Source organism: Lepus europaeus, chromosome 5 (genome assembly GCF_033115175.1).
Source record: "Lepus europaeus isolate LE1 chromosome 5, mLepTim1.pri, whole genome shotgun sequence".
Classification (NCBI taxonomy): domain Eukaryota; kingdom Metazoa; phylum Chordata; class Mammalia; order Lagomorpha; family Leporidae; genus Lepus; species Lepus europaeus.
Window position 1 is genome coordinate 34,879,563 of NC_084831.1, and position 21,910 is coordinate 34,901,472.

The 21,910-nt window shown below is 55.5% G+C and overlaps 1 protein-coding gene across 1 annotated transcript in view; it reads left to right on the top strand.

The window, feature by feature from the left end:
* The window catches only part of CFAP57 (cilia and flagella associated protein 57), a 76,684-nt gene that overhangs the window by 47,608 nt on the left and 7,166 nt on the right, over positions 1-21,910 (top strand). Inside the window, exons 17-22 of the mRNA XM_062191100.1 lie at positions 1,621-1,779; positions 3,933-4,076; positions 9,466-9,582; positions 10,791-10,925; positions 11,224-11,367; positions 18,740-18,872. Coding sequence (XP_062047084.1) covers positions 1,621-1,779; positions 3,933-4,076; positions 9,466-9,582; positions 10,791-10,925; positions 11,224-11,367; positions 18,740-18,872 — 832 coding nt within the window. The remainder of the gene's footprint in view (positions 1-1,620; positions 1,780-3,932; positions 4,077-9,465; positions 9,583-10,790; positions 10,926-11,223; positions 11,368-18,739; positions 18,873-21,910) is intronic.

The window sequence follows — 21,910 nt, forward strand, 5'->3', positions numbered from 1 at the left end:
ATTTAGTTCACTGATTGTTGGGATGATGGAGGATTCAGTTCACAGATCTTTACAGAACTGCCACACAGCCTCTCAAAACATTTAGCCCTGAGGGAGCCAAGCTCAAAACAAGCTCCATTCTTTCCTGTTAGAAATCATGGTACTGCAGCCGGCGCTTTGGTACAGCAGGTTAAGCCACCGTCTGCAGTGCTGGCATCCAATATGGCACTGGTTCAAGTCCCAGCTGCTCCACTTCCAGTCCAGCTCTCTGCTATGGCCTGGGAAAGCAACAGAGAATGGCCCAAATGCTTGGGCCCCCACACTCACAGGGGAGACCTGGAAGAAGCTCCTGGCTGCTGGCTTGCGCCTGGCCCAGACCTGGTTGTTGTAGCCAACCAGAGAGTGAACCAGCAGATGGAATTTCCCTCTCTCTCTTTCTCTCTCCTTCTCTCTCTGTAACTCTGCCTTTCAAATAATTTTTTAAGTTTTTTTTTTATTTATTTGAGAGGTAGAGTTACAGACAGTGAGAGGAAGAGACAGAGAGAGAAAGAGAGGTCTTCCTTCCATTGGTTCACTCCCCAAATGGCTACAACAGCTGGAACTGTGCCAATCGGAAGCCAGGAACCAGGAGCCTCCTCTGGGTCTCCCACGTGGGTACAGGGGCCCAAGGACTTGGACCATCTTCTACTGCTTTCCCAGGCTATAGCAGGAGCTGGACTGAAAGAAGAACAGCCAGAACTAGAACCAGTGCCCATATGGGATGCTGGCGCTGCAGGCGGAGGATTAACCTACTGCACCACGGCACCAGCCCCTCAAATTTTTTTAAAAGATTTATTTATTTATTTATTTATTTATTTGAAAGGCAGAGTTACAGAGAGGCAGAGACAGACAGACAGAGAGAGAGAGTGAGAGAGAGAGAGAGAGGTCTTTCATCTGCTGGTTCACTCCCTAGATGGCTGAAGCTGTGATGATCTGAAGCCAGGAGCTTCTTCCGAGTCTCCTGTGTGGGTGCAGGGGCCCAAGCCCTTGAGCCATCTTCTACTGCTTTCCTAGGCCATAGCAGAGAGCTGGATAGGAAGTGGAGCAGCCGGGACTCAAACCAGCGCCCATATGGGATGCCAGCACTGCAGGCGGTGACTTTACCCGCTACACCACAGTGCAGGCCCCTCAAAGAAATTTTTTTTTTTTTTTTAATCCCGGTACTGGTAAATCCAGGAAGCAGTTGTATCTTCTGCTTGTGAACATGGCTAAGATGGCTCATCAGTTAGATCCCAGTCTCTGTGACCTTGAAGGGACACGGATCCCAACCTTTCAAGGTCCATGTGGTCACAGAAGACTTTGGGTCCACTCCAGGGACTGATCCTGGGGCCTCTTCTTCACGTATTGGGAATGGGCCTGTGCATTGTGGACAGGATACCACGTCCTCCATTTGGCCTGGGAAGTTCCTGAACTGTCCCTGATCCTCCAAAGCGTCACTCCTGAAAGCCCAGAAATGCTGAGTGCTAGTCGTTTGCCTAGCGGGTGCCGCAGTTCTGACCCCAGCTGGTCAGCGCTGGGGAGCTCTTTCCACCTGGACAGTTGGGAGGAATGGAGACGAGCTCAGAACCTTCAGTGGCCTTCGTGGTTGCCACCTGTGTTTAGTTCAGCAGCCTGCAGAAGGACATCGAGGAGAGAACCAATGACATTGACGTCCTGAAGGGGGAGCAGGTGAAGCTGCAGGGAGTCATTAAGTCCCTGGAGAAGGACATCCAAGGCCACAAGCGGGAGATCCAGGAGCGCGATGAGACAATTCAGGACAAGGTGAGTGGACTCGGGCAGTGGGGACGGAGCTCAGGAGAGAGGGGGTGGCTCCCTGGCTCCCTGAGGCACATCTGTTTAACTTGATGGGGCCGAGCTATCGATGAAGTGCCTACCTATGCTTGGCCCGGGGCGAGGTACTGTCAACATGTCTCATTCAGTTCTGTCAGCAAGCCCGGGGGACATGAGCGACCCAGCGTTAGGAGTCTACAGGAGACAGACTTGGGATGAGAAGCTGAGTCAGCTGGCTCCAAGGCCCCTCCCTCCCCGCCTTGCTGTAAGCAGGCTAGGGCCATAGGTCTCCATGGACTGTGGACTGATCGATCACCCGCCACATTGTCCACATGGCCCTGCTGATCAAAGAAAGACTGCCCTGGGCCCGCCCCCGGGTCTGCCGCGTGCCCCAGCCAGCTGCTACCACTTTCTAGAACGCCTTCCACACAGAACTCTCAGAAGACAGACCCGCATTTTACAGGAGCCGCCAGCTCGACATCCAGAATCGAATGTTGCCAACTCTGTACCCTCCTCGTCCATCCCCTGCCCCTGCTGCCTGAGCCAGGCAGGGTCCCCCATGGTTGAGGGCGCGGACTTCAGCACGGCGTTTGGGGTCCAGCACAGGCCCTTCCGTTTACCAGCCAGCTTCGCGAAGCCTTCGTTTTCTCCCCTGTGAAATGGGATGACAGCTCTCAAGGCGTGCACGGGACCCTTCCTGGATGTCACTCCTGCATGTTCTCATGTTTTGTTTGGATGGAGGTGGGGATCTAAAGCTCTCTTCAGATTCTCCGGGGGGATTTTGACAAGAAAAACCGACAGCCTCCTGATGTAGACGTGCAGCTGACTAACCGGGCTGAAGGCCTCCGCCTCCGGCCCCGCCATCATGGCCGCCAGAGGGCACGCGTGCTTGTGTCACAGTCCCCCCGGAGCTCCGCGCTGCCACTGCAGGGCTCAGCAGCGTCTGCTGTAGAGGGCTCGAGGGGGCTGCTCGGAGGCTTCACAGGCCGGTCGGTCTCTGCGTCAGCAAATCAGCTCTGCAGCCGTAGGGGAACCCCCCCCCATAAACAAAACAAACAGCACCGGGCGGGGTTCCAGTGCACCCTCGCAAGCTGGCCCGCGGGGTGAATTCTGAACTCTTCAACCCAAGCTGCAAGGCCCTTGCCTTCCTCTCCTCCTTCCCCCAGCCTCACTGTCCACTCCCCCACGAGTCCTACTGGACACCCTGCAAGCTGTGCCAGCGCCCTCAGTGCCTACTGTGCCTCCCGTGCCTTCCTCTTTTACACCCTTACCATATTTTAAGCTTCCAAGCTGCTTTCCAAGCTAGTGTCTCCTCCTTAAGGGCAAGGGATGTGTCACAGTTACATCTGGAATACCAACACGTGGCCCAAGATCTTCGTTCAGTACATGTTTAAACATTCAGTGTACGGATAAGCCTGTGTTCTAGTCACTACTGCCATGGGTCAGATCGCCTCAAATCTTAGTGACTGACAGCAGCAGCTGGATTGTTATGCTCGTACACTCTGTGGCCTGGAGTGTGGACAGGATGTAACAGCATGTCTCGGCTCTGCCCGCAGTGTCCAGAGCCTCCACTGGGTGTGACTCAAATAGCTGGGGGCTGGGAGATCAGCATCCAAGGTGCTGCTGCTTCTCCATGCCCAGCACCTCACCAGGGCTGGCCAAGAGGCTGGGCTCTGCTGGGTCTTTTGACCAGACCCCTAACGCCTTCTCCCACCTGGAGATCTCCGTGGAGCGACACATCTACATGGCAGATGGCCTTCCCCGGAGCACACGCCGCAGGCGAACCAGGTGGAAGCTGCCTGGCTCTTCTGTCCTAGCCTCCGAAGTCACCCAGCATCCTCCAGAAGCAAGGAAGAGACTTAAACCTGCCTCCTGGTGAGGAGGCCACGGCCACATGGCGGAGGAGCTGCCGTGCGGGGCGGGAGGTGCTGTTGAGGCCATGTTTGGAGAACACAGTGGTCCACAACCTGTCTGTGAATGACTGCGTGAATGAAGGTCTGATTCGGAAGCTAAGGGGTCAGTGCCACAGCCCAGCAGGGAGAGACCGCCTTCGTCTCCCCGGCAAGAGTCCCCATCCCGTCACGGGGTTCCGCACCCCAGGGCCTTGTGAACACTCTCACTCCTTTCCCTCATCTCACCCCCAGGAGAAGCGAATCTATGACATGAAAAAGAAAAACCAAGAACTAGAGAAATTCAAGTTTGTGCTCGACTATAAAATAAAGGAGCTGAAGAAACAAATAGAACCTCGAGAAAACGAGATCAAGGTGATGAAGGAACAGATTCAGGAGGTGAGAACCATGTGCAACGCCTGGGCCCTCTAGACCCTCTGTCTCCTCCTGCAGGATTCCTGTTTGACCGGAGGGGAATGAAAGCAAGCTCCCCTCAGAGCCCCACTCTGCCCACTCCCACGGTGCCACTCCCACGGTGGGGCCTCGACTCAGTGCTGCAGAGAAGGGCAGCTCGGGCCCCAGTTGTCCAAAGGCAGAATGCTGTGGGATTTCACTCCCTGAAGGCCGGGATGGGCTTTGGCCCTCCCCGTGCCTCGGAGTTTGGGGTGCGGGGGCCCTTAGAGGGGAGCTGCCGTGGCGTGCACTCATCCCCCAGGCTGTTGCCACAAAGCACAGGACTCTGTTCAGCCATGTTTCCTGCCTGGAATGTTGGCTGGGGCCCCGAGTGAGGCCTTGGGGCTTGGACTTCATCTGGTAAGGAATGAGAAGGCACCCGAGGCTCCCGAGCAGGCCAGTGGCACCGTTGAGAGTATGTCCTGGGCCTGTCCTGGGCTGTAACAGGACGAGGGCGGAGAGGAGAGAGATGAGAAGCAAGGTCAATGGAACAGGGGTCCCTGAGAGTCTGGCGAGGTACCAGTGTTCCCCCTTTGTCCCCTGTGTCCCAAACACACTGCCTCTCCTTGCAGAGTGCTCCCCCGTCAGCCTCTCCTCACTGGGCAGAAAGCAGCTGGGGGGGGGGGGGGGGCACAGTCGATCTGAAAGGAGAAATGGAGAAGCCTTTCTGGTTCTTCACGTAATCCCTGTGTCCACATCTTGACCAACACCTGTCTGACCAGTTTCCATAAGGTGTCTCAAATCCCGCGCCCCTCTGCTGCTGTCACCAGCCTTGCCCCCACCGTCTCCCATCTGCACTTGACTCCAGCCTCTAGTCTGTTCACAGAGAGGCCAGCGTGAATGCCCCAATGATGTCCCATCCCACCTAGAGCAAAATCCAGAGTCCCTGCCGAGGCTCACAAGGCCCTGCGTGCTCCGGCCTCTCCCCGCCTCTGCGGCCTTGTCTCAAAGCCCCAGCTACAGCTGCCGGCTCGCTACAGGCCCTTTCTCGGCACCTCTGGGTGCTGCCCTGGCTGCCTGGAAGGCCCTTCCCCCAGAAGGCACATGCCTGGCTTCTTTGCACCGTCCAGAGCCCTGCTTACCTGTCACCTCTTCAAGGAAGCCTTCTCTGACCTCCGACCTCAGGCAAAATAGGCTTCTTCTCTTCACCCCTTGTTCTCTGAATGTTGGTGCTGAGCAAGGATAGCAGGGACAAGGACTTCAGCACCCATGACCCAGCTAGAATTGGATGCCCTTGAGCTGTGGAGGTGCCGGTCTGCCGGGGAAGCCTTTGCTATAGGAGGCAGAGCAAAGAAGGCAGAGGGGGGTCAACCCAGGGCTGGGGAGTGTGGTGAGGGTATGTCCTCACAGCACTGACTTTCTCCCTCCCCCAGCTAACCACAGAGCTGCCTGCTCTGGGTCTCCTGCCGTCTTGAACAACATCAGGACTCAAAAGTGGCAGCTGTCTTGGTCCCTTTGGGCTGCTGTAACAAAACACCTTAGACTGAGTAGCTTATGTACAGCAGAAGTGTATGGCTCACCGCTCTGGAGGCTGCAAGGTTCAGCATCAAGGTGGCAGAGCTTTGGCATCTGGTGAGGTCCCACACCTCAAGACAGTGCCTGCCGTGTGTCCTCGTGTGGTGGAGGGCACAAGGGTGGGCTGACACGCTCCCTCTGCCTCTTGAATTAGGGCACTGGTCCCACTGATGAGTGTGCTGCCTCCATGACCTCCTTCCCAAAATTTCCACCTGTTGATAGCATCACCAAAGGGGCTCTGGGGGGGACACATACACTGAGACTATGGTAGCAGCCCAGAAAGGTGAGAGAAGCCCCAAGAAGGTGAGAAAAGCAGAGGCCGCGCCCATCTGGAAGGTCCTTGTGCGCAGGCCCCTGGAAATCACAGCCCTGTTGTTGCCTCCTCGTTTGACACTTGTGATTGGGATTAAGGCTGGGCCAGTCATTTCCTGAAACTGAGCTGACTTTCCCTAACACCCTGTTACCCCAGCAATAACAGGAGCCACCGCAGCCTCGACTTTCAGCAGGGACAATGCCCGCACCTCGGGGGTGATGCACACAGAGCCCTACTACTCCTACCCCCGGTGCCAGTTGCTCCCAGACCTGGTTCCTTCTAGGGGCCTCTGACCTTGGGGCTCCCCCTGGGATCAGAGACCCATGCAGCCCCTCTGTGGACCTTCTGTGAAGCTCCTTGTCCTACAGGAAGGATGCTTCCAGGCCCAGCTCACTTGCAAGGCAGAGATGTAGGAACCTTCCCCAGCTGCCCTCCGAAAACTCCTCCCCAAGGAGAGGTTTCCGGACACCGTTGCTTCAGGTTGCACCCACTTGTTTTCCATCCAACACTTGTTTCTCAGCCTCAGCATGAGTAACATTTGCAGGGGGCAGTTCTCTGTTGTGGGGGTCTGTCCTGTAAGTCTCCCCAGCTCTGCCCGCTAGATGCCGGGAGCACCCCCTGCCTGGGCCATTGCAACCAAACGTCTCCAGACATTGCCAGCTGTCCCCCTGCAGTGTCAAATACCTTCGTCCTCCCTACCCCGGGCCCACTGAGAATCCCTGAGTGTGACGAAAACCACGTGGAAAGGAAGCAGACTCCCCACCCGGGGAAGAGATCTGGCCAGCCACTTAACATTTGATATGTTTCCTAAGTTTTCCATAAAATACATTATTATTTTTAAGAAGAACTATGTATTTATTTATTTGAAAGGCAAAGTTACAGAGAGAGAGGGAGATATCTTCCATCCATCCACTAGTTCACTCCCAAAATAGCCACATCAGCCAAGGCTGGGTCAGGCCACAGCTGGGAGCCTGGAACTCCATCCAGGTCTCCTACGTGGGTGCAGGTGCCCAAGTATTGGAGCCACCTTCAGCTGCTTGCCCAGGCACATTGGCAAGGGGCTGAATCAGAAGCGGAGTAGCTGGGACTGGAACCAAAGCTCATATGGGACGCCAGCATCACAGACAGCAGCTTGCACCCTTAAAACAGATTATTCTTATTCTCAGAGTAATTTGAGGCTTTGCCGAAAAATAAAATCAGAGCAAAAATGAAGAAGAGACTCCTGTATCTCTTCCAACCTGACCCAATCTGCCCCTGTTGACTTCAGCAAAGCCAGAGAAAGGGGCACAGCAGCTGCAAGCACTCAGGCGCCCTGAGGCCTGGAGAAACCCCTCTTCCATCTTGCAGCGCCGTTCCCTGTCTCAGGACCAGCGCTCACTTGGGCCACAGCAGCAGCCTCCTCACTGGTCTGCCTGGCTCCCCCTGCATCAGGCTCTCTTGAGATGCAAATCAGATCATGTCACTCTCCCAAACCCCTCAGGACTCTCTGAGCTTGCTCTCAGGCCCAAGGCCGAATCTCCCAGCCGTCCACCCTGTGTCCCATGGGATGCAGCTCAGCTGACCTGTCCAGCCCCTCCACTCCTTCTATCCTTGGCACACCCTCACGCAGCCACCCTGCAGCCAAGGAGCCCGCAGAGATGCCCGGCTGCCCACGCCCCTGGTCCTGTCTGTGTTCTCCCTGCCTACAGGGCTCTGTCCCTCTCGTCCTCCAGTACTTACTCCTCCTAAGGAGCCCAACTGCAGCATCCCTTCTCGGGGTGCCACCTGCTCACCTCCTTGCGTACACACTCGGAAGCACCGCAGTCAGTGTTTCTCTCGGGCCACCTTAACTGCTGACTTCTCTTCACCCCTAGACCTGAGGCTTCTTGAGGATACAAGCCCCCTCCCCTTCAGTGTCAGCCCCTGCACCTGTGACAGCTAGAAGCCCTGTCTCGTGGGTGCATTCTTTCTTTAGCCACAAACACCCCTGCTCGCTGGGTGTGCTCTGCCGCTGTACCCAGCTCCACCGCCACTGCCTGCCCGTCTTTCTCTCCCATAGGCAGGCTGCCTCAGCCCCTCCTCACCCTTGCTGCTAATCCCTCTGCCCCCTACTTATTCATTTGTTCATCAGATCTGTGTGGAGTGCTGTTTTTAGGCCAGGCATCATGTCCAAGGGCCATTCTAACAATGTGCTCCCAATAATGAGGACAGTGTGCTTCTAGAAGCTGCCCCATCGTGTCCAGAAGATGGATGTGGCTCATTAGGGCCTCCTGGCACGCCAGGAGGTTGCCAAGACCCGTGAGATCTGACCGAAGGGCCTGGGGTAGATTAAAAGGGGTTGCTCCACCCAGCCATAGAAAGACACAGTGAACTGTCCCATTCCCCCAGAATAGCACACCTCCCTCTGACCAAGAACACTAGTGTGCGCCATAGTTAGCGTGGAAAAGAAACATCACTCCTTTGCTTTGGACAGGAACTGGGTCTCCTGGAGCTCACAGGCAGACTTCTGATCAGTCACATATCTTTGGTTAATACAAATGCAGTAGGGGCCAGTGTTTGACACAATGGCTAAGATGCCCCGTGAGATGCCCACATTCCTTCTTAGAGTACCTGGGTTTCAGGCCCAGCTCTACTTCTGATGCCAGCGTCCTGCTGATGTGCACCCTGGGAGGCAGCAGATAACGGCTCAGATTCATGGGTCTCTACCACCCATGTGGGAGACCCAGACTGAGATCCAGACTCCTGGTTTCAGCCTGTTCCAGCCCTGGTTGTTGTGACCATCTGAGGAGTGAACCAGTGAATGGAAGATTGCTATCTGTCTCTGTCTCTCTTTCTTTCTGCCTTTCAAATAAAATGAAAATAATTTTTTTAAAAAAAAACTTAATTAAAAAAGGAAGTAAGCAGCATGGTTGAAGGAAAGGGAGAGGTGGCTAAGAGGGAAAGCTTCCCCCCCTGGTCATAGAAACAGCTCATCCTGGATTAACTCGTCAGTCAGTTGGGGTGTGGGGAGGAGGGATTTTCTTTTTTTTTTTTTTTTTTTTTTTAATTTTCATTTATTTGAAAAGCAGAGAGAGAAATACAGAAAGAGATGGAAAGAGATCTTCCATTCACTAATTCACTCCCCAAATGCCCACAACAGCCAGGGCTGACCCAGGCTAAAGCCAAAAGCTGAGCTCAATCCCAATCTCCCATGTGAGTGGCAGGAACCAAGTACTTGAGCCATCACTGCGGCTTCCTGAAGTACACGTTAGCAGGAAGCTGGGTGGAAAGGGAGCCAGGACTCAAACCCCAGCCCTCCGGTGTGGGCTGCAGGCATCCAAGTGGTGCCCTAACCACTGCACCAAACACCTGCCCCGGGGGCGAGGGCAACAGGAAAGGCTTCAGTCCAGAGGACACGGTGGGAACTAAGAAGGCAGTGCGCTGGGCTCTGGGGAAATGTTCCCTCTGAGATTCAGGCTAAAGCTCTCAGATGCCATCTGCATTCTCTTACCCTTGAACTTCACTCTTTCTCCCCCTTGCCCTCTGTAGATGGAAGCCGAGCTGGAGCATTTTCACAAGCAGAACACACAGCTGGAGCTGAACATCACAGAACTGTGGCAGAAGCTAAGAGCCACCGACCAGGAGATGCGCAGAGAGAGGCAGAAGGTGTGAGCATCTTCCAAGTCTGGCAGCTCTGGGAGTCGAGAGCAGGGACAGCTGGCTTCTCAGAAACGGAGCCAGCCCACGGCTGAGAGACTTTTCCCACTCTAACTCACAGTCTTCCCTTGCTCACAGCGCTGCCTGATTTCAGGCCCGTGCAAATTTCCAAGGCTGAACCCACATGAAACTACAGAGTGGCTTTGGGTCAGACGGACAAGGGGGTGGAAGGAAGTGCTCACAGGGACACGCGTAGCCTAGGTCCTGTCCGGCCCAGGAAAGGACATGCACAGAGCGATCATTTGTGGTCAGTGGCACAAGGCTAGGACTCCCTCACAAATCATGTGTCCCAGTCTGTATCATGAATCAGGAAAGTAAGGCCAGAGCCATTAGGAGGTTAAGGAGGTTCACCAACACCCATAGCTAGTTAGCATCTACAGAGCCAGGACTGGGAGCGAGGCCGCCTGGCCAGGGCCAGGACATGGTTGCACCCTCTTCCCCCATCGCAGGCGACTCCGTAACTGAATCCGGGTGAATGCTGTCCACCTCCACGCCCTAGCTAGAAACTGCAGCGCTCCCAGCAGGAACTGCTAGGGACCCCAGCCTTCACTGCTGAAGAGGCTGATGGTGTTCTGTGGCACATCCATATTCACTGGAATTCAAGGCAGAAAATACAGAATGTGGATAAAGGGCCGGGGGAGTGCAGAGAAAGGAGAGGCCCTCCCTCGCTCAGGGTGCAGGGTGCGGGCGACAGACAAAGCGTGGTTAAACAAGGGGATCTAGCCAAAGGGTGCGGACGAACCTGTCTTCCTGACGGGGGGCATGGGTGGCTCACCACCCACTCACAGCAGCACTTAAGGAGCTGATGAGGGAGTGGCAGCCCTGGCCAGGGATCTGCCCAAGAAAAATGATACCAATGAAACCACATATCCTGGCTCCAAAGGAACCTGGGTGGCCGTGTGTGCTGCCTGTCACCTCATAAGGCCCGCGGTCCTAAGGGAAGCCAAGGCCGGCAGAGGAAGCCATGTGTGGCCTCCCAAGGATGAGGCGCCCCTCCCAGGCGGTGCTCAAGGGTCTCAGGGCCTCGCCCACTGGGCCCAGCGGTCCAGACGACGAGGCGTCCCTTGTCCCTTTCTATGCCATTAGCCCCTGGCTGCAGCCCCTGCGCCTCCAACCTGGATAGGGACCGCCAGCGCCAGCAGTGACTGTTATTGCAGGAGCGGGACTTGGAGGCGCTGGTCAAACGGTTTAAGACGGACCTTCACAACTGCGTGGCCTTCATCCAGGAGCCCCGGTTGCTGAAGGAGAAGGTCCGCGCCCTCTTTGAGAAGTACGTGCAGCGGGCAGACATGGTGAGCTCAAGCTGCCCGCCGCCTGCCCCACCCCAGGCCGCCCTCACGGAGAGCCCCCCCCGGCCCCGCCCCCTCACGGAGAGCCCCCAGGTCCCGCCCCTCCCTCACGGAGAGCCCCCCAGGTCCCGCCCCGCCCTCACGGAGAGGCCCCAGGCCCCGCCCCGCCCCCTCACGGAGAGCCCCCTTGGCCCCGCCCCATCACGGAGAGCCCCCCCAGGCCCCGCCCCGCCCCCTCACGGAGAACCCCCCAGGCCCCGCCCCCTCACTGAGAACGCCCCCCCCCCCTCGGCCCCGTCAGGTGGAGATCGCGGGGCTGAACACAGACCTGCAGCAGGAGTACGCCCGTCAGCGGGAGCACCTGGAGAAGAGCCTGACCACCGTCAAGAAGAAGGTGGTCAAGGAGAACGAGCTGCACCGCACCGACTACGTGCGCATCATGCAGGTACTGCGCACGCGCCTCTGCTCCCCCGGCCGTCCTCAGGGCTCGCAGGTGTCTGCCGGCCGGCCACTCCCGGGGACCCAGTAGCTCCCCCCACCACCCCGAACTTGTCCCGGCTGTGGCCGTGCTGAGAGCCCCACCCCCACCAAAGAGGTTTCTTTTGTTGTTTACGATTTATTTATTTATGTATGTATGTATTTGAAAGAGTTACAGAGAAAGAAACAGAGACAGATCTTCCATCCACTGGTTCACTCCCCCAATGGCCGCAATGGTCAGGGCTGGGCCGGGCCTCAGCCAGGAGCCAGGAGCTTCCTCTGGGTCTCCCACCCAGGTGCAGGAAACCAAGCACTTGGGCCATCTTTTGCTGCTTTCCCAGGCCATTCGCAGGGAGCTGGATGGGAAGTGGAGCAGCCAAGACACGAACCAGTGCCTGTATGGGGTGCTGGCGTCACAGGCAGGGGCTTTATCCACTACACCACAGCGCCGGCCCCACCAGAGGTTTTCTAGGCATCCCTGTGGCCACCCTACCCCACCAGTGCCCCCTCACTCAGGCTCCTGTGTTCCTTTCTCTGCCCCACCTGTGTCCCGTCCGCCCCTGGCCCCTGGGGACCCTGTCCATGGCATTTAACGCCCCGAATCACTCGCTCCCTCCTCTGCTGCGTCCCAGCTCCTCTCACTCTGTTTTTCTGCCTTTTACTCTGCTCTCTGCACCTGCCGGGGCGTGCCTGTCTCCACCTTCCTCGTCTGACTTGTCGGGTGCCTCAGGTCCCTACCCTTCTGTCTTGGGGCCCAAGCTAACCGCGCCCAACCTGAGTCTCCCTCTGACTTAGCAAGGCCCCCACAGCCCACCCCCAGGACCCTGCGTCATCGCCCGGCCGGGATCCTCCCAACGCGTGCGTGTCTGGGAGTCAGTGCTGTCTGAGGCAGTGAATGGGAATTCATATCAAAAGAGAGCATCGGAACTGCGTTTATAAGGCACGTACCTTTTTATATTTACATTTCTTTAATGCCACAATTATAGTACCGGAATGGGGACAGATTGCAATCAGCTTGAAACAAGCCGGTTCCTGGCTTGGCTGGTCCGGTCCGCAGGCAGCTGGGCCGAGCACACCGCCATCCCAGTCAAACCCAGACGTGACTGCTCTGGTGCTCTGCCTGCTAGCAGTCCACTCCGTCACCTCACTGCCCTACGCCCGAGCCGTGGAAGCCACCGGAGGCTGAGAGAGAGGAGCAGACCCAGTGGGTGGCCCCCTTTTAGGCCCCAGCTCCCACGCAGAGCCTTTGCTGAGGGCCTCAGGGGCCTGGATCATGGCGTGTCCCCACGACCTCTGGGCTGCAGCGAGCTGGGCATGGAGTTAGGGTGACAGCAAGAGCCGGTGCCAGCCGGTGACACGGCTGAGCCGTCTGTCCTCTGTGCTCCACCACCAGAGCCCAGGTGCCTCCCTCTGCATGCCAAGCAGAGACCCAAAAGCAAATGTCAGTCCTAGGAGGAGCCACTGAGGACCACAGGCTGGCCTCACGTGGCTGCTTGGAGTGGGCATCAGGGACTCTTGGGTCCCCCACATCCAAGAGGGTGCTGGGGCAGGGTGTGGTAAGGAATCAGAGAAGCACCCCCATAGGATCCTGCTCAGCCCTGCTGCTGGCCGATGGCTGGCTGGGGGGAGGGGGGACCCCAGCCAAGCATGTTGTGGGGTCTCCTGGATCCAGAGGAGTGACTCAGACAGCCTTGGGGAGCTAGGAGGGCCCCCCCCCCGGGGTCAGGGCTCTGGTTCCCGCCTCCCCAGCCAAGGGCTGATCACGGTGGGGCTCTGTGTAAGACTTTGTTTGCAAAAAGTAGAAATATTAAAAAAAAAAAAAAAAAAGTTCAAAACCATCATTCTGGCTGATACAAATGGTTTCCTTCTTTGATCTTAAAAGTTGAAGGAGAGGGGCTGGGCCAGGGCCAGGCCAGGTGGCAGGGCCCACGCAGGCACACCTGGGCTCGGGGCTGTATTCCCACCCAGGGTGTAGATGGAGAGGATGCCGGCTCTATCCCGCCTCAGCCGCTCAATGGCCAGGAGGCCTGGCTTAGGGCCCTTAACTTCTCCAGGAGCCGCTTCCTTGTCTGTACAGCTGGGAGGAAACACCAGGCTCACCGTTACTGGAGGCAACGTGCCACTGTATGCTCTGGGCACTAGCCGGCTGCACAGTGCTGCTCAAAACACTGTTGCCTTTTTCCATGCAAGGAGCTTATCAAGAACCCAGGTGCAAATCCAGTGGCAGAGCCCAGAAGCCCCTCACAGCATGGATGCATGGACTGGGGGTGCCTGTGGCCCGGAGGTGTGGGGAAGGGGACAGCACCACTGACTGCAGACCCCCTGATGGGGAGCCCAGGGCTCCCGCTGACCTTAGCATGTGTTGATCAGGAGCTGGCTGGAGCCATGTGTATGGGGAGCAGGGCCCCAGCGCTTCCGGCCAAGAGGGCTGAGGCCGGCCGGGTGGCCACGGCACCTGAGAAGAGCTCATTAGAAAAGCACCACGGGAATGAGGCCACGGTGTCATTTGTGTATTCAGGTAGGAGCCGGGGCCTCCCCATGGCGTTCCTGAGCACGCTGCAGACACGGACGCAGGAGTGGTTGTGACACAGACGCGTAGGACACGCATTTTATTCATTCAGTCCACACTTTACAAGCGTGCGTCTTACACAGCACTCTGAGCTGTGCAGCATTCCAGACGAGTGTGAGAGTGTCCCTGCCCTCAGCCAGCTCATCACGGGGGCCCGGGGACCGGACACAAGCAATGGCTGCTCCAGCCAATGCTGCGGGCTCCTGGGGGAAGCGGGGCTCCGCTGTGCCGTGGGGACCCAGGAAAGGCTTCCGAGGGGAAGTGGCATGTGAGCTGGGCTCAGGGGTGAGAGCTACGGGACAGCGGGGGCAGCCTGAGAACCGGCAGAGGAAAGTGAGGCCTGCAGGGGCCGGAGGCCCAGAGGCCCCCAAGTGTTTCACGGAGCGTGGGGGGCATGGAGGAGGAGCCCCCAGGATGTTGGTGGCTGAGGGACAAGTTGTAAAGGATCCTCTGGGTCGTGCCAAGATACATAGTTTGCCCCATACACCGGCACTACCCCGGGTTTCTAAAGTAGGTAGGGTGTTATCTTTGTTTCAAAAAGGTGAACTCAGTTGGCAGGGTGGAGAGACTGGTGGGGAAAGAGGCAGGGGCAGGAAAACTTGTTGGGAGATGGCAGTCAGGCTGAGGGTAGGGTGGAGGGAAAAGGGGAGGAGAAAGTTGCGATATCAACCCTAGAAACGACCAATAGGAATGTCAGGTGCGGCACGGAGGGCAGGCAGGAAGCGTGGAGGAGGATCCCAGGGCGGCTGGTCCATCCAGCTGGGCAGATGGCTGTACCACTGACTGGATCCAAAAAGTTTAGGCCAAGTTTAGGCCGCACTGGCTGGCTTTTTCCACTCTGCAAGGCCCTGTCCGCATCTTACAGGTGTCAACTCACGGCAGACCAGTAGGTGGTGCTACAGGCATTCTTTTTCCCTCTCTGCCCAGCAAGGGTGTCAGAACTCTGCCAGGGAAGGCCGGAAGCAGCCCCGACAGCCAGCGCGGCCCCTGTCCAGAGTGTGCAGGCAGCCGGACCCAGCGACTCCCGGCCAACTCCACATCCCCAGGGCTCGGCAGCTGATCCATCTCAAGTCAGACTTTCCCTGCAGCCGTGTAGCTGCGTGGGGGTTTAAAGTTCACAGAGACTTTTATTGGCCATTCTGACCAGTGAGGAATCAGGAATGCAAGATTCGTTGTGTGTTTTTTGGTTTTTGGTGGTTTTCTTTGTTTTGTTGTTTGTTTTTTTATTTGAGAGCACCCACCCCCTAGGTCACTCCTCAAATGCCCGTAGTGGCAGGGACTGAGCCAGGCTGAAGCCAGGGATGCATAGCTCGGTCGGGGTGTCCCACGTGCATGGCAGGAACCATCCCCTGCTGCACTCTGGGGTCCGCACCTGCAGAGAGTGGGAAGCAGGAGCGGAGCCCGGTCTCAAACCCAGATGCTCTGATCGGGGATGCAGGTGTCCCAACAGGCGGCTTGACTCCTGCGCCAAACAGCTGCTGTGTGTCACATTTTTCATTCACAAAGCTACCCAAAGCATGCGCAGTTGACCTCAACATGACCTTTGGGTTCATCGGAACAAAGGCCACCCCAGAACACCCTGGGGGAGGACCCAGAGTGGAGGTGGAGTACAGTGTGGAGGGCCACGTCCAGGAGGAGTAGGGTGCGTGGAGGTGGTCTCAGACCACCACCACCACCACCACCACCACCACCCCCCAGCATCTGTGCACTGCCTGTTTCCTCACACAGAGTCAGCCTAGCAGTGCCTCGTATGCAGGGTGGCTCTGTGGTGAAGTGAGGCGGCGTGTGCCCAGCGCTGGCCATGCTCAGTCACGATGGTCAACTCTCACCCTCGTCAGCAGGCTCTTGGTGTCTCATTCTGGCTCCAGGCCTGGAACACTGCTGTCCACCCTCTCTCCTCCGGGAGCCTGCCTCACTCTGGGTCGGGCCTGTTTCAGATGCTCAGGGTTTCTCCCCACAGCAGAGCCGAGCTCTCCCTCTCATGTCCTTACCGTAACCATAGTAAGCATTCTAGAACCGATCCACAGGCGCCTTGGGGAGTGAATGGATGGACAAACAGGTCAGAGAGTAAGGCATGGGCTCCAGTCACATCCTAATAAGGAGCGAGTGATCCCCTGAAGGCCCCTTGAGCCGATGAAGCGGCGTGGAAATGCCGAAGGCTGGCAGTGGGACCGGATCGTGTGTTCACGCCAGAAGGAGCCAGGAGCCAGAATCCCAGTCACCGTTCCCCAGGGCGGGGAGGGGGGACACTGGGGCAGGGACTCTGTCTGGGGCCAGAAAGTAAGAGGTGACAGAAGAGCGGAGAGCCGGGTGCAAATCACAGCAGGCGCTCAGCTCAGACACCTAGCCAGCAGGATCCGGGGACGGACGCTTGGGGCTGACCGAGAGGAAACGACCACAGACGCAGCTGAGAGCACCCGAGAATGGCGCCGGCGTCTCCAGTCCTCGCTATTTTATTACCTGGAGCCGGGGAAGTGAGGCCAACCTCCAGGAAGAGTGCAGCGGGAGCCGGGGCGAGTCTGCCCAGGGTTCCTGTGGCTCTCAGGATCCCTTCTGCTCATGACTCCTCCCCCTTGAGTTATGATTCCCTCGTTAGTAAGCACTGCCTTGGCTCAGTGCCTGCCGCGTTGCCCGTCATCTGCTCGTCCATCCCACGGCTGTGTATGGAGCACTTCTTACATGAAAGCCGGCTCCAAAGTCGTGCACCAATAAATATGCAGTGAATCTGTCGTGTCACTCATTACATAGAGGTGGCGTGAAGAAGTTTCTGGAGAGGAACCAGCAGGGTTTTACTGAGCTGCCCCTGGAAAGGAAATATGGGCAGCCCACCACCGAGGCCAGAGCTGGTCAATGGGTAAAGCGACCGATCTGCAGACCGACCCCTAGAAAAACGCGCCCAAACCCAGCCCAGAGAGCAGGCGAGAGGCAAGAAGGCTTGGGCATCTCCTGCAGAGAGGGAAGCTTTTCCTAATGAACAAAGCGACACAAGGACCCGCTAAAGCACAGACCGGCGCTTAGACGAGACGTCTCGGGGGCCCGGGGGAAGAATCTGCAGCGCTGTCCCCAGCCAGCCCCTGCTCCCTCCTGGGCTCCACAACACAGTCCCACGACAGAGAAGGCCTGCTCAGTGCTCAGTGAGGAGAGCGCTTGTCCCCACACTCTGGCTGCACACTTGGCGCTCCCAAGGAAAAGCACAATTTGTTCCTGGTGCAAAGGGCATTTTACATAGATCTGGTCTGCCCTTGCCTCTTCTGGGCCTCAAACCCTCAAGGGCTTTGCTCCTCAAAGTGTGCTCTGGCCTGTGGCCTGGCAGCAGCATCTCTTGGGAGCTGGCCAGACATGCAGACTCCTGGGACCCACCCTGGTCCTACTGAGCCAAAAACTCCCTGAACAGGAGGCACAGTCACATGCAAGGCTATGTGGGGGACAGGCTGAACACTGCGGCTCGGGCTCTCGGAGCAAAGTGGCTGCTCTCTGGACCCGCAGGGACCAGAGCCCCCCTGGGGCTACCTTGGGGCCCTGGTCTGAGTGTGAAAAGAGAGGCAGCTATTTGAAAAGAGATTGCTTGGTCCCAGAGAGCAAAAATATTTGGAATCTTTTTTGCAAGGGATCTTCCAAAAGTTCATGGGAAACAAGCGTTAGGAAAAAACTGTGTTAGGAAAAAAAAGTGTTAGGAAAAAATTCAAAAAATGTTTGCACTAAAATAAGTTTGTCTTTTAATTCCATTTGCTAGAAAGTTTTTAAAATGCCCTTGCATATATTTATGGGAGAGAGGGATGAATGCTTGTCAGACAGACATGGCCGTGAACTTCAGTGGATGTAGCCATTGTCAATTATCTATTTGCTTTTCTGTGTTAGTGAACAGCAGGCTAAACCTGTCTTCACTGTCTGCACTTGGCAGAAGTCCTGTAAATGCAGATTCAATAAATGCATGAGACAAAAGACGAATAAAGTATAGCATAGAACTTAAGAGCTTGCAAACCATTGGAGTCGGCATCTTGGCTCTGCCACTTGCTAGCTGTGAAATTAGAGCAGGTTACATAGTCTGGGTGCCTCAGTTCCTTCTATGAAATTGTGACTGTAACAGTTACTATGTTGCATAAATACATTAAATCCATAGTTTACAAGTGTTTAGGAAAGCACAGCTATTGGTGTGGAAATAGCACGGATGGATGAGAATGGCACTGAGGCCACCTGAAAGGACAGGACTGGGCACCTCGAGAGGCTGAGCAATGAGCAGAACAAAGATCCAACGGAAGGGGGCCGGCACTGTAGCTCAGCGGGTAAAGCTGCCACCTGCAGCGCTGGCATCCCACATGGGCACTGGTTCTAATCCCAACGGCTCCACTTCCGATCCAGCCCTCTGCTATGGCCTAGAAAAGCCACAGTAAATGGCCCAAGTCCTTGGGCCCTGCACCCGTGTGGGAGACCTGGAAGAAGCTCCTAGCTCCTGGCTTCAGATTGGCCCAGGTCCAGCCATTGCGGCCATTTGGGGAGTGAACCAGCAAATGGAGGAGGACACCTCTCTCTCTCTCTCTCTCTCTCTCTCTCTCTCTCTCTCTCTCTCTCTCTCTCCCTCCCTCTCCCTCTCCCTCCCTCTCTAACTGCCTTTCAAATAAATAAATAAAACTTAAAAAAAAAAAACCCAGAAAGTTAACCTGAGTCCAGGCCAGACCCTGCCCATTCCACATGTCCTCAGCCCCAGGAGACCGTGCCTCGTGCCCACCAGCCACTCATCCGTCCATACTCACTCTTTCCTTCTTTTCTGCAGGAAAATGTTTCTCTGATCAAGGAAATCAATGAGCTACGCAGAGAGCTCAAGTTCACCCGCTCTCAGGTCTATGACCTTGAATCAGCTCTGAAATTAACCAAGAAAATCCGACCACAAGAAGCTCCAGAAGCAGGTAATACCACCAGTGGCCGGGCAGGTGGGCACTGAGTCAGGGACCAACAGCAGAGATCTCCCTTTGGCTTTCTCCTCTAGCAGGTAGCAGCCACCCCACGGCCTTCTGAGCCCCTGCAGGCCACAGACCTGCGGGCCCCAGGTCTGTGAGGACCTGAGTAGTTCCAAACACTCCCAGGCCCTCAGTCCCCAGCCTGCAATCCTCAGGGTTAGCTACCATGCAGAATTCAGAATCTTTGCAGTTTTAGGAAAAGCAGACAGTGCTGTGTGTTACATAACATCCCCAGGGGGTCTGGGGCAACACCCTGAAACCAAACTCGTTAGTATTCAGTAGTGATATATGAATATTCATGCCAAGCTTCATGAATTTTGGAAAAAGTGTTCTGTTTTTAGATCATTTTGCATTCTGGAATTATGGATAAGGGGTATGGGCCCGTACAATGAAGACCAAAAGGAAGATGAGAAGCTATTTAAAGGGAGACAGACAAGAATTACGTAAGAAATATTAAATGAGTTACCGCGATTATATCCTAAAGTTCCTCTGGATTTCTGACAGCCAAGGCAAAAAGGGAATCAGAAGAATAAGACGGTGTTAACCTGGTCCTCATTCTATGACAAAAGCAAGTTTTTTTTCTTTTTTTCCTGGAGAAACAGACCTCTCCCTGGCGCTGAATCCTATGAGAAAGTTATCACGTGACTTCTTGAGAAGGGAGTGTTGCATAACAGTGCACGGACTTTAACCACAGTCCTGCAGGCCATAAAAAACATGCCACAGGTGTCCACTTACCTGCGGAGACAAGACCCCAGCGGGTGGGGTGGGGTGGGGGTGGCTCCACACTCCTGGGGGAATGCACCAGCAGGAGTCAGCAGGAGTCAGGAGTACAGCCTGGGGCTCTTTGAATGGAAGCCTCTCAGGGCTGTGGGCTGAGTCTTTCAGATGTCAGCTGTCTGTGGTTACCAAAGATATTATCACCCAGGGAGGTTGGCGGAGGCTCTGAAACTGTTGCAAAGTGACATCTGTATGTGTGAGTGGATGGGTGAGCATATGTATACACATACACATACAGGTGTGTGTGGGCACAATTGTGTCGCCTCCTGTGCCCTTCTGGTGAGGGTTGAAGTTGCCAGGAGAGTCGGGCCTCCGAGGAGTAGTGCAGGTGCAGTGCCGGACGTGAGGCCACGGCTTGTGTCGCACAGACTGAGACACTTGACTTTGCAGAGGAGACACCCTCTCTCTGGGAAGTCAGGCCCAGAAGGCCTGTGAACAATTGCGAAACATCCCAAATCCCCGCGGGACCCGAACAGGTGCTCAGTCAGGACCTCCTCCGGGTGCTGTGTGATCTGACCAGGTCCGCGATACTATCATGGGATGTCCAGCCAGACACGGGCACTGAGAGCCGAGTCTCCTGAATGCCGGGGACCCATCCTCCAGCTTCAGCGACTGTCACCTCCTCACACGCTCACCAGGGGTCACGTTGGAGCCAGCCAAGCATCCCGCCATTTGTGTGATAACAGTTTCACTCTGGGAGGGTTTCATCTGTAACAACTAAAAACAAGCATGAGCAGCTTTCTGCCTGGATCGTGAAAACCCCGAGTCTCACCTCTGATTCTGAGCGTGAGCCCCCCAAAACAAGCCAGCTCAAAGCGCACAGCTTCAAGTTGTGTAGGGAGTGGGCAGTTCAGTTTATCTGAGTAAGAGAGGCTGTCATCCCCAAACCACTATTTTGGCTTAAGCGGCGTGGTGCTAAGTTTCCATGCACTCGACAGTGAGCTAACAGACCTGGCTGCTACACCTGCTTGATTTTCAGTTACAAAAACCACGTCATCAGAACTGGTGACTAAAGGTGGCTGGTTGGAAAGCTTCTGAAGTGACATAAACAAGCCACAGGAAGAAAACGACCACAAAGGGAGTAAGAGACACAAAATTTTGGAAGCTGCAACCTGTGTGGGTGAATGGTAACCAACAGAAAGCCTGAGAAATGTGAATCCTAAACCGGAAGTGTGGAGCCCAAAAGAAACCTAATGAGTACCCCAAACCCTCCACAATCTCAGGAATTCTCAAGAGCACACAGGAAGTGGAGGGGAAAGTGGAGCAGGAAAGAGGAGGAAAAATAAGGGAAATCTGTTGAAGAAGATGTCGGGTCCATCTCTTACCCAATAGAAGGCTTAAAAACAGACCCCAGGGCCAGCGCTGTCATGTGAGGTCAGCACCCGGTTTGAGTCCAGGCTGTTCCACTTCTGATCAGCTCCCAGCTAATGCACCTAGGAAAGCAACAGAAGATGGCCCAAGTGCTTACCCCCCTGTACCCATATGGAAGACCCAGATGGAGCTCCAGGCTCCTGACAGAGCTCTGACTGTTGTAGCTATTTGGAGAGTGAAGATTCTCCCTCTCCCTCTCCCTCTCCCTCCCCCTCTCCCTCTCCCTCTCCCTCTCCCTCTCCCTCTCCCTCTCCCTTTCCCTTTCCCTCCCTCTCCCCCTCCCCCCTCCTTCTCTCTCTCCCCCCCCTTTCTCCCATCCTCTCTCTCTGTAACTCTGCCTTTCAAATAAATAAATCTTTAAAAAAATAGACCCACATCAAGTCCATCATCAAATTTCAAAATATCAGAGTACAAAAAAAAAGAAAAAACAAATTTCCAAAAGGAGTAAGAAGTTTCCTACAAAGGATCAATAATCCTGCTTACAGTATACAATATCAACACACAAAGAACAGTTGCACTTTTTGCACACAGCATTAAACACTCCAAAAAGGAAAATTAGACATCAGTTCCATTTACAATAGCATCAGAAAGAATAAAATACTTAGGGATAAATTTAACCAGGAGACAAAAGACTGAAAACTACAAAACATCACTGAAAGAGAGAAGACACCAATAAATAGAAAGACACCCATGTTCACAGATTGGAAGACTCACCACATTCTACCATACTACCCGAAGTATCTACAGATTCTGTGTAATCTCTACCAAAACCCCAGTGACATTTTTACAGAAACAGAAAAACCCGTCCTAAAATTCCTGTGGAGTCTCAAATTACCCCA